Here is a 12,148-nt window from a genome sequence, read left to right as displayed (position 1 = left end):
GAAGTTCAGATCACGGTTACGTAGAACAACATATGAAACGTTTGCAACTGAATCACATGGGGGGAGGGGGGGGAAGAGAAACCTGTTCTGTGAAGTCTTCGACGGTAGGAGGGTTCTCTGGCAAAATATCTGCACTGTGAGCCTCTACTTCTTCAGGTGTTAGTGCATGTGCATACAGGAGGAACTGGCTGAGGAACTCTGCCCTGCAATCTTGCCAGAGATGGCTATAGCAATCGAACTGTCGCTGGTAAGACACAGCTTTGTTGAGAACATTCTCCACTCTCCCCATCACTTCTTTTCGCAGGTCCAACAAATCCAGCATGTCTTCCATTATGTCCTGTGAGGTTTAGACCACATGCCAATTTTATCAAATGATATTATATTGTGACGTACAGCAATAATAAAATCTTATTGTAGGCCTATACCTGATAGCTGTCCATGCTTACATAAGAAGCCAACCTGTTGACATTCACTGATGCCTTAAATATATCTCCAATAAGTCCTTCTATTAGCTCATAAAAGCCATCCCCCGCCTCTTTCTCAAGAGATGGGATAAAGGTCATCCCCAGGTCTGTTAGCGTCAAATGAGGCTCAAAGAGAGGGGCTTGCTTGGGATAGGATTCCATGTTGTCTATGAAAAACTGGAGCGAGTGGCTGATGTAGCAGAAGAACCCCTCGACTACCATCTCGTCTACATATGCCAGGTAGGACTGCCAAGCATCTGAAGCAGAGTCTGCATGAAAAAGCGTCATGTTTTCCTACAAAGTAGGAAAAAGGAAAGAAGGAAGAAAAAATGTCAAACACTGCAACACATTTTTGGGGTCACCCTCCAAACTATAACTGCAACACTAAACATAGAACATAAAACTTGATAGCGTGTGCAAAGCTGATCTACTAAGCTTGTTCGCAGAGGATTGCGTCACTTAAATGAGCAAAATAGAGAGCGCAATCCATTTAGCGTTTTGGCCTTCATGTACAGTATATGCAGAATATATGCTGATTATTAGAACACCCACAGTACTGGGAAGAGGAGATGCAAGGATCATCATTTAGTGCATACACTGTGATATGTTTAACTGTTTTACGGACGCTATTTTGTGTCTATACTTACATCTGGAATGTTCGTGCAAATGGGCAAATTACGCACAAATCACTGTGAGAAAGAAGGCGTTTGTGCTGCAAAGACAGACGATTAAGAAAGAGAATATTCCGTCTGTGTGCGAATCAACATATTTGGACTATCATAAAAAAAAAGGAAACATTGTCTATACGCCAATGACATTTTTGATTAAAACAAACTCAATTGATTTGTTTTGGTGTCTGCTGGCGCTTTTTTTTTTTTTTTTTTAAGTGTTCAGTTTTTCATTTAGGATGCATACTGTTATGAAAAAACTTCTTGCAATAGCATTTTCTTGCACCTGAATCATTCCAGATCATTGAAAAGTTGGTACATATCATATTTGTGTGCTGGATGTCAAAAACATGACATAACGCCACAGGTATCTGTAAAATAGGTTCGTGAAGGAATCTTGTAACAGGGCTCAAGTGTTCGCAGCAAACCCAACATTTTCCACATCAGAAAAGGGTTGCATGTTGACAGCAATAAAAGTCGCAATCGCTCGATCGATTTCTTTTGCCCTCTTTGATCATGTGCTAATGGCTGTCTAAATGTCCCGGCTAACGTTTGTAGCGTGTGTTTGGTCACTCCTTCTTTTTGTTTGGTTCCACCTATTCTCGCATTGAGGTGATGTTGGCGTGAATGTGTTGTCATGTTTGTTGTATTTCCAGGTTAGACACTATGATGCCAAAAAATGTGGAGGGAAACGAGTGTCTCCATGGTGACAGCCGGTACACACAAAAAATATCACTGCTTTTGCACTTGTTACAAATTGTATACACAAGACACCCACTAATATTGCACACAATTTTATAGTTTGCACACGCTATTTTGCACACTCTTTTTGGATCTTAGTAGATCGGACCTGTACTGCTCAGTCAATGCCCATCTTATTTTATATACAGTATTCCTTGTGCTGAATCGTTACTTTTCAGATGCATCTCCTATTATGGCCAGGGAGTGCACAGGCTAAAAATATAAAACATATACTGTAAGAGTGAATATTGCAATGCATCCTGATACCTGCACCAACTTGTGGATGGACTCTCCGTCTCGTTTTATGGAGCTATATATCTTGCTAACACGGTCTCCCCTGTCCTCAAGCTGCAGCGGTGAGCTTTTCTTATTGTCCTTTCTGCAATACAAAGTCTGTTTGCTCCAACTTTTCATCATCCTTTGCATGGCATCATGGTTTTCCTTTGCTCGACTGACTCGGTACACAAGGTCATGGACCAGGTCTTTGGTCGCGCCAATGAAGCTCCAGCAGTCCTGGTCTTGCCAAGTCATGAGAGTCTCTGCTCTTTTCAGTTGTTGATCTATGGTTGTCAGCTCATCTGCGATCAGAGGGAGCTCCACCTCGAGCACGGTCTGTTTGAGTTGATTGTACCACTGCATTACAAGCTGCAGACTGCTCACATACTGAAACATTTATGGATGAAAAATGTTGAGGACCACGTAAACTACACTGGTAAAAATAAGTCAGTTTGAGCCTCTCACCTTTGTAAAGAGGTCACGTTTCTCAAAAACAGTCATGGCAGCCACAGGAATGGTAATGTTGAGTGTTTGGATATACTTTACATCTTTTAAGACTTCAGCAAGCTAAGGAGCAGAAGCAAATGTTAGTAACGCTTAATTTTTTACTTTCACTTTTTACTCATTTGCAACACACTCAGTTCTCCCCATACAGTATCTCACAACCACACACTTTCAAGAGGCATATTTATTCAAGTATTTATTCTAAAGGTAAATCGTTATAGAAATTAAACTTGGACATAACTTAAGGGTAGTCCATGTACAGCTTGTATATCTACTATTCACTTACTTAAGTCTAACTAACCAATTCAAATGGCTGAACACTAGGGCTGTGAATCTTTGGGTGTCCCACGATTCGATTCAATATCGATTCTTGGGGTCACGATTCGATTCAAAATCGATTTTTTTTTTCAATTCAACACGATTCTTGATTCAAAAACGATTTTTTTCTCGATTCAAAACGATTCTCTATTCATTCAATACATAGGATTTCAGCAGGATCTACCCCAGTCTGCTGACATGCAAGCAGAGTAGTAGATTTTTGTAAAAAGCTTTTATAATTGTAAAGGACAATGTTTTATCAACTGATTGCAATAATGTAAATTAGTTTTAACTATTAAATGAACCAAAAAAATGACTTATTTTATCTTTGTGAAAATATTGGACAAAGTGTGTTGTCAAGCTTATGAGATGCGATGCAAGTGTAAGCCACTGTGACACTATTGTTCTTTTTTTTTTTATAAATGTCTAATGATAATGTCAATGAGGGATTTTTAATCACTGCTATGTTGAAATTGGAACTAATATTGATACTGTTGTTGATAATATTCATTTTAGTTTCACTACTTTTGGTTTGTTCTGTGTCATGTTTGTGTCTCTTCTCAATTGCTCTGTTTATTGCAGTTCTGAGTGTTGCTGGGTCGGGTTTGGTTTTGGAATTGGATTGCATTGGTATGGTATTGCTGTGTATTGTTTTGTCGGATTGATTAATTGAAAAAAAAATAAAAATAAAAAAAAAAATAATTAAAAAAAATCGATTTTTAAAAAATGAGAATCGATTCTGAATCACACAACGTGAGAATTGCAATTTGAATTCGAATTGATTTTTTCCCACACCCCTACTGAACACACAGTGCCTAGATAGCTGGCAACACGTGAGTACCAAAATACTAGTCTTGCCGACTGTAAATCATCCAGTCTGGGGTGCATGTGTAACGGAGGCGAGCCAGGGTGGCTGGGTCGTGTGGACGTTGGTAAACTTCACTCCCTGACAACTTCAAAGAGTGTGTGGTGGCTAGCACACTTACCTCTCATTCTGGCAATGTGGGTTTGTGCCTCACTAAGAGCGGTGTCAGTACAGGAAGATCACAACACAACGCAGAGCTACTACACATGAATGCTATTGGCGTAAAATAGGGTTGCACAATATACATTACAAATGATATAAATTTGGCAGACGAGAGAGCTTGGAATACTATCATTATATTATGATAATGCATGTTGATGACACATTCTAGCTATGTCCTGCAAATTTAGCAGGGACAAGAATGCATCCTTAATCTAGCATCCTTGCTGGCGAGCTAGCAGCAAACAAGTGCGAAGTCAGCAATCTTCGCCACCATGACGGCAAATAACCTAACTTTCTTTCAAGTATCACCAGGAGAACGAGGAATAGCTTAACATGCTTTATCACCGTATGAGGACTCAATAAGCATGCTAACCGCTAAGGTAGAGCTCTTGAATGTAAACAAAAGTAAGTGGAATGATGCAATTACCAACAGTAATGCTACCAAGTACAATAGCCATATATGGTCGATACTACAATGATTAGATATTTTCTATACCTGTTGTTTTTGTTATTGTTTACAAACTCAGGAAATAAATCCCTTGACACAGGACTTTAAGGACAGAAACCAAAAGATCTAAATCCTTACCGACAGTAGGAAATATTTTAAATATCGTGGGTTGAGGTTAGAGTGTCCGCCCTGAGATCGGTAGGTCGTGAGTTCAAACCCCGGCCGAGTCACACCAGACTATAAAAATGGGATCCATTACCTCCCTGTTTGGCACTCAGCATCAATGGTTGGAATAGGGGGTTAAATCACCAAAATGATTCCCGAGCGTGGCCACCGCTGCTGCTCACTGCTCCCCTCACCTCCCAGGGGGTGGAACAAGCGGATGGGTCAAATGCAGAGGCTAATTTCACCATACCTAGTGTGTGTGTGACTATCAGTGGTATATACCCACAATATTTAAAATATTTCCTATATATATTCATTTATTTTTTTTAGGGCTATCAAACGATTAAAATATGAATCGCATTGTTCATAATTAACTCAAAAATAATTGTGATTAATCGCAGAAAGATATAATTTTTCATTACTAATCAGTGTACCCGAGACACAGATTTTAAAAAAGTTTTACATACAATGACTGGACAATTAATTTGCTTTAATTATACGTTTTTAAACATGACGCTTAACACAAAAAGGATATTAACACGTTTTTAAAGAGAATACAAAGAATTACCTGCAGTGCATAGGTGTCTCGCCAGAGCTTGTATTTTGTAGGAATACAGAATTTGTATTCCTGCTTTAATAGCATTTGCATTTAGAGGAGAGGAGCTACACTTCCATGTTTAGATAGCAGTTTCATGCATTAATAACACAAAATGTGGATTGTTACGATCATGCTTTGATTTTAAAGATGTTAGGTGAAATGTTTTCTACATATATAAATGTTTCTGATATTCTGTACTTTACATCTTGTACAAGTTAATGGCATTCATATCTCTGCATGACAATGATTTAACTCTCTCATACTTATTAATAAAATGTAATATTCACCCTGTTAAACATTCTGTAATTGCGGATTATTAATCAGAACAGGTTATGAAAGAATATACCAGATTTTAACTTTACAGATATGAATACGTAGTTTGGCGAGCCTCTGGATCGATCTATATACAGTATGAAATTGTCGATGTCCGGTTGGAAAGTCATGAATTGGTTGACCGGAGATCTGTTATAAAATACGGCCGTTGTAATCTTGCGAGACTTCTGTGATGACATATAACAAGACTAACATTCTCGTTTGTGACTGGTACCGAAAGAGTTAAACAAAACCGAGTACCGGTATTTTTAGGTACCAGTTCTTAATTAGGTCGGTCCAAGTGGACGGTTAAAATTCTGGACTTATAAAACTGCTATCCATACTTTTTCATCCATCTGACAGTCGTAATTATAACAAGCGCACACAGAAACATTCATTCAGGTGCCGCTGCAAAGCATAAAAAAAGACACAGCAGAACAGCCAATCGGAGTCAAACTTTTACCGCCCCACTTCTGGGTACGCGGAAATAAACCGAATCATAGATTTGCGCTAAAAACAGAATCTAAATGCAGAAAGTCACAAAAATAGCCGCAATGTGACTGAGATGCTGTCATTGAGAAGAAAAGGGGAAATCATTTTTACCGTGCTTCGGACAAACACTCAACTCCATGGAGCCGTGCCAGCCAGGGGCCGGCACTCTATACACAGCAACACTGCACGGTGCACGCTTCTGGGGCCATTTCTGTGCTTGCCTCCGGGACACACGGCCACCTCAAACTACCAAACTAACTCCAAAATACAGAGCCGAACATTTCGCAAATGTCTTTTACGTGTCAGGTGACATGTTTTTTTGCAAATATGATGTCTACTTGTCGCCATAAAGCTGTGTGAAAAACACCTGCTACTACTGCAGCCAGTTGTGGACACGGCCAGCTATTAAACATTCTCATTAGTAAGTTGATGATAACTTGACAGCTTAATATTTTTTGGACTACTGTGGTGTTATAATACCTCCCTAATTGATGCACAGCTTGCTTTTCTTTTATATGTATGTACTATATACGTATATATATATACGTATATATATATATATATATATATATATATATATATATATATATATATATATATATATATATATATATATATATATATATATATATATATACTGTATATATATATATATACTGTATATACATACATTTGCATATACATATATACGTACAGGACTGTCTCAGAAAATTTGAATATTGTGATAAAGTCCTTTATTTTTATTAGAACATTTTCTCAGACCAAGTAAAAAAAAAAGATTTATAACAGCAAAACAAAATCAAACATTTGAAAATGTCAATTAATGCACTCAGTACTTGGTTGGGAATCCGTTTGCACGGATTACTGCATCAATGCCCAGGATGCTTCAATAGCGGCCTTTAGCTCATTTGCATTATTGGGTCTGGTGTCTTTCAGCTTCTTCTTCACAATACCCCACAAATTCTCTATGGGGTTCAGGTCAGGGGAGTTGGCAGTTCAATCGAGGACAGTAATGCCATGGTCAGTACACCAGTTACTGGTGGTTTTGGCACTCTGGGCAGGTGCCAGATCATGCTGGAAAATTAAATCATCATCTCCATAGAGCTTTTCAACAGATGGAAGCATGTAGTGCTCTAAAATCTCTTGGTACACAGCTGCATTGACTCTGGACTTGATGAAACACAGTGGACCAACACCAGCAGCTGACATGACTCCCCAAACCATTGCTGACTGTGGGAACTTACACTGGATTTCAAGCAACTTGGATTTTGCTTCTCTCCAGCCTTCTTCCAGACTCTAGCGCCTTGACTTCCAAATGAAATACAAAACTTGCTTTAGTCTGAAAACAGGACTCTGGACCACTCTGCAACTGTCCAGTGCTTCCTTTCCATAGCCCAAGTCAGACGCTTCTAGAGATTTTAGAGCACTACACGCTTCCATCTGTTGAAAAGCTCTATGGAGATGATGATTTCATTTTCCAGCATGATCTGGCACCTGCCCACAGTGCCAAAACCACCAGTAACTGGTGTACTGACCATGGCATTACTGTCCTCGATTGGCCTGCCAACTCCCCTGACCTGAATCCCATAGATAATTTGTGGGGTATTGTGAAGAATAAGCTGAAAGACACCAGACCCAATAATGCAAATGAGCTAAAGGCTGCTATTGAAGCATCCTGGGCATCCATAACACCTCAGCAATGCCACAGGCTGATTGCCTCCATGCCACGCCGCATTGATGCAGTAATCCGTGCAAAAGGATTCCCAACCAAGTACTGAGTGCATTAATTGACATTTTCAAATGTTTGATTTTGTTTTGCTGTTATAAATCTTTTTTTTTTACTTGGTCTGAGGAAATATTCTAATTTTTTGAGATACAATTTTTGAGTTTTCTTAAGCTGTATGCCATAATCAGCAATATTAAAATAATAAAAGGCTTGCAATATTTCAGTTGATGTGTAATGGATCCAGAATGTATGATTTTTTTGTTTTTTTAATTGCATTACAGAAAATAAAGAACTTTATCACAATATTCCAATTTTCTGAGACAGTCCTGTATACAGTGTATATACAGGTATATATATATATATATATATATATATATATATATATATATATATATATATATATATATATATATATATATATATATATATATATATATATATATATATATATATATATATATATATATATATATATATATATATATATATACTACATACAGTCACGATCAATAAGGCACATTTGGTAGCCATCCACAAGCTTCTGGCAAGCTTCTGGTTGAATTTGTGACCACTCCTGACAAACTTGGTGCAGTTCAGCTAAATGTATTGGTTTTCTGACATGGACTTGTTTCTTCAGCATTGTCCACACATTTAAGTCAGGACTTTGGGAAGGCCATTCTAAAACCTTTATTCTAGCCTGATTTAGCCATTCCTTTACCACTTTTGACGTGTTTTTGGGGTCATTGTCCTGTTGGAACAACCTACTGCGCCCAAGACCCAACCTCCGAGCTGAAGATTTTAGGTTGTCCTAAAGAATTTGGAGGTAATCCTCCTATTTCATTGTCCCATTTACTCTCTGTAAAGCACCAGTTCCATTGGAAGCAAAGGCCCAGAGCATAATCAATCAATCAATCAATCAATGTTTATTTATATAGCCCTAAATCACAAGTGTCTCAAAGGGCTGTACAAGCCACAACGACATCCTCGGTACAGAGCCCACATACGGGCAAGGAAAAACTCACCCCAGTGGGACGTCGGTGAATGACTATGAGAAACCTTGGAGAGGACCGCATATGTGGGTAACCCCCCCCACATAATACTACCACCACCAAGATTGACGGTACGCATGGTGTTCCTGGGATTAAAGACCTCACTTTTTCTCCTCCAAACATATTGCTGGGTATTGTGGCCAAACAGCTCAATTTTTGTTTCATCTGACATCACATGGACAAAGATAAGACCTTCTGGAGGAAAGTTCTGTGGTCAGATGAAACAAAAATTGAGCTGTTTGGCCACAAAGGAGTGGTCAAAAATTCAACCAGAAGCTTGCCAGAAGCTTGTGGGTGGCTACCAAAAGCACCTTATTGCAGTGACACTTCCCAAGGGACATGTAACCAAATATTAACATTGCTGTATGTATACTTTGACCCAGTAAATTTGGTCACATTTTCAGTACACCCATAATAAATTCATAAAAGAACCAAAATTCATGAATGTTTTTTGTGAACAAGTATGTGCTCCCATCACTCTATCACAAAAAATAAGAGTTGTAGAAATGATTGGAAACTCAAGACAGCCATGACATTACAGGTATGTTTGTTATAAGTGTAAGTCAACGTTTGACCACAATTGTATATATATATATATATATATATATATATATATATATATATATATATATATATATATATATATATATATATATACATATATATACATACATACATACATACATACATACATACATACATACATACATACATGTATGTATGTATGTATGTATGTATGTATGTATGTATGTATGTATGCATCATTGGCCTAGTGGTTAGAGTGTCCGCCCTGAGATCAGTAGGTTGGAGTTCAAATCCCAGCCGAGTCATACCAAAGACTATAAAAATGGGACCCATAACCTCCCTGCTTGGCACTCAGCAACAAAGGGTTGGAGTTGGGGGTTAAATCACCAAAAATGATTCCCGGGCGCGGCGCCCCTGCTGCCCACTGCTCCCCAAGGGGATGGGTCAAATGCAGAGGACATATATATATATATATATATATATATATATATACATACATACATATATAAATATATATATATATATATATATATATATATATATATATATATATATATATATATATATATATATATATATATATATATATATATATATATATATATATATATATATATATATATACATACATAAATACATACATACATACATATACATATACACATACATAAATACATACATATACATATATATATATATATATATATATATATATACACATACAGTCGTGTTCATAAGTTTACATACCCTGGGAGAATTAATGATTTCTTGGCCATTCTTCAGAGAATATGAATGATAACACAAAAACCTTTCTTCCACTCATGCTTAATGTTTGTGTGAAGCTATTTATTGGCAAACAACTGTGTTTACTCTTTTTAAATCAAAATGACAAAAGAAAGTACCCAAATGACCCTGATCAAAAGTTTACATACCCCAGTGACTTTGATCTGATAACATGCACAAAAGTTGACACAAACAGGTTTGAATGGCTAATCAAGGTTCCAATCCTCACCTGTGACATGTTTGTTTGTAAGTAATGTGTGTGTATAAAAGGTCAGTGAGTTTCTGGGCTTCTGACAGACCATTGCATCTTTCATCCAGTGCCGCACAGATGTTTCTGGATTCCGAGTCATGGGGAAGGCAAAATAATTGTCAAAGGATCTGCGAGAAAAGGTAATTAAAGAAAAACGGGCTGCATGGTCGAGTCGCCAGAAGAAAGCCATTTCTGCGCAAATGTCACAAAGTATCTCGCTTACATTACGCCAAACAGCACAGAGACAAGCCTCAAAACTTCTGGAACAAAGTAATTTGGAGTGATGGCTTTCTTCTGTGACTCAACAATGCAGCCCATTTTTCTTCAAGTGCCTCCTTATTGTGCATCTTGAAACAGCCACACCACAATTTTTCAGGGAGAGTCCTGTATTTCAGCTGAAGTTATTTGTGGATTTTTCTTTGCATCTCGAACAATTTTCCTGGCAGTTGTGGCTGAAATCTTTGCTGGTCTACCTGAATCCCTCATTTTCCACTTCTTAATCAGCGTTTGAACACTGCTGATTGGCATTCTCAATTCCTTGGAGATCTTTTTATACCCATTTGCTGTTTTATGCAGTTCAATTACCTTTTTTCGCAGATCCTTTGACAATTATTTTACCTTCCCCATGACTCAGAATCCAGAAACATCTGTGCAGCACTGGATGAAAGATGCAATGGTCTGTCAGAAGCCCAGAAACTCACTGACCTTTTATACAAACACATTAATTACAAACATACATGTCACAGGTGAGGATTGGAACCTTGATTAGCCATTCAAACCTGTTTGTGTCAACTTTTGTGCATGTTAAAAGATCAAAGTCACTGGGGTATGTAAACTTTTGATCAGGGTCATTTGGGTACTTTCTTTTGCTATTTTAATTTAAAAAGAGTAAACACATTTGTTTGCCAATAAATAGCTTCACACAACAATTACGCATGAGTGGAAGAAAGATTATTGTGTTATCATTCATATTCTCTGAAAAATGGCCAAGAAATCATAAATTCCCCCAGGGTATGTACACTTATGAGCACAACTGTATATATACACACACACACACACACACACACACACACGCACACACACATACATACATACATACATACATGTCTCTTGAGAAGATATACAACAATGTTTACAAATACTTTTCTTGTTGGACCATTAACTTGCCTTTGAATTAAAGTTGACAGAGATGAGGTCATTTGAGGCGTTTCTATTTATAAGAGGTTGGTTCAGGTTCATCTGGCAGTCTTGCTCCAAACCGTCACACCACTCAGAATAAACATCTTCCTTGTACTGATTTAAAAGACTCATCATCTCCTTGAACATGTGGTGCTCCTTTGTTGCTGTCTCCGCACCTTCCACAGATCTGAAAATGAAGTTTAGAACATTAGCACATTGTATCTTTTTTATGATTAGTATAACTGAAAAGTTCCTTCTTTAAATTAAGAGTGTTCCAACCTTTCGAAGAGAAATCTAATTTTTTCCCACGGGGTTTCAATGCGTTCTTTGATCATTTGTGCCCACTTTAACTCTGCAGATGTGTAAGCAATGTTCTTTCCAAAGCAACTCTTCTTCTGTAAGCATACAATCAATGTTGAAAGCTTGTTACATAAACAATGCCTACATTTATTTGATGACTATTAATTTCTCTTTTAGTACCCACCTCACTGAAGTGTGACTTAAAGAGCCATTTGCATTTTTCGAGCTCATCTCGGAATTGTTGCTGCAGCAAAGGGATGATAAGACTGAATATTTGTCTCAGGTGTCCTCTCTCAAGGAGAGGTCCAACAATTGTTAACAGC

The 12,148-nt window shown here is 37.7% G+C and overlaps 1 protein-coding gene across 4 annotated transcripts in view; it reads right to left on the bottom strand.

The window, feature by feature from the left end:
• si:dkey-233k19.3 (dynein axonemal heavy chain 11) overlaps nucleotides 1–12,148 on the bottom strand; it is a 105,071-nt gene that overhangs the window by 67,562 nt on the left and 25,361 nt on the right. For all 4 annotated transcript variants that reach the window (XM_062063096.1, XM_062063097.1, XM_062063098.1 and 1 more), the window contains 7 exons: nucleotides 12,010–12,147; nucleotides 11,805–11,920; nucleotides 11,514–11,712; nucleotides 2,615–2,716; nucleotides 2,141–2,536; nucleotides 426–758; nucleotides 83–337 (listed from right to left, as the gene is read on the bottom strand). In XM_062063096.1, coding sequence (XP_061919080.1) covers nucleotides 83–337; nucleotides 426–758; nucleotides 2,141–2,536; nucleotides 2,615–2,716; nucleotides 11,514–11,712; nucleotides 11,805–11,920; nucleotides 12,010–12,147 — 1,539 coding nt within the window. The remainder of the gene's footprint in view (nucleotides 1–82; nucleotides 338–425; nucleotides 759–2,140; nucleotides 2,537–2,614; nucleotides 2,717–11,513; nucleotides 11,713–11,804; nucleotides 11,921–12,009; nucleotide 12,148) is intronic.

Source organism: Entelurus aequoreus, linkage group LG11 (assembly GCF_033978785.1).
Source record: "Entelurus aequoreus isolate RoL-2023_Sb linkage group LG11, RoL_Eaeq_v1.1, whole genome shotgun sequence".
NCBI classification, from domain to species: domain Eukaryota; kingdom Metazoa; phylum Chordata; class Actinopteri; order Syngnathiformes; family Syngnathidae; genus Entelurus; species Entelurus aequoreus.
This window is presented reverse-complemented; position numbering and strand designations above follow the sequence as displayed.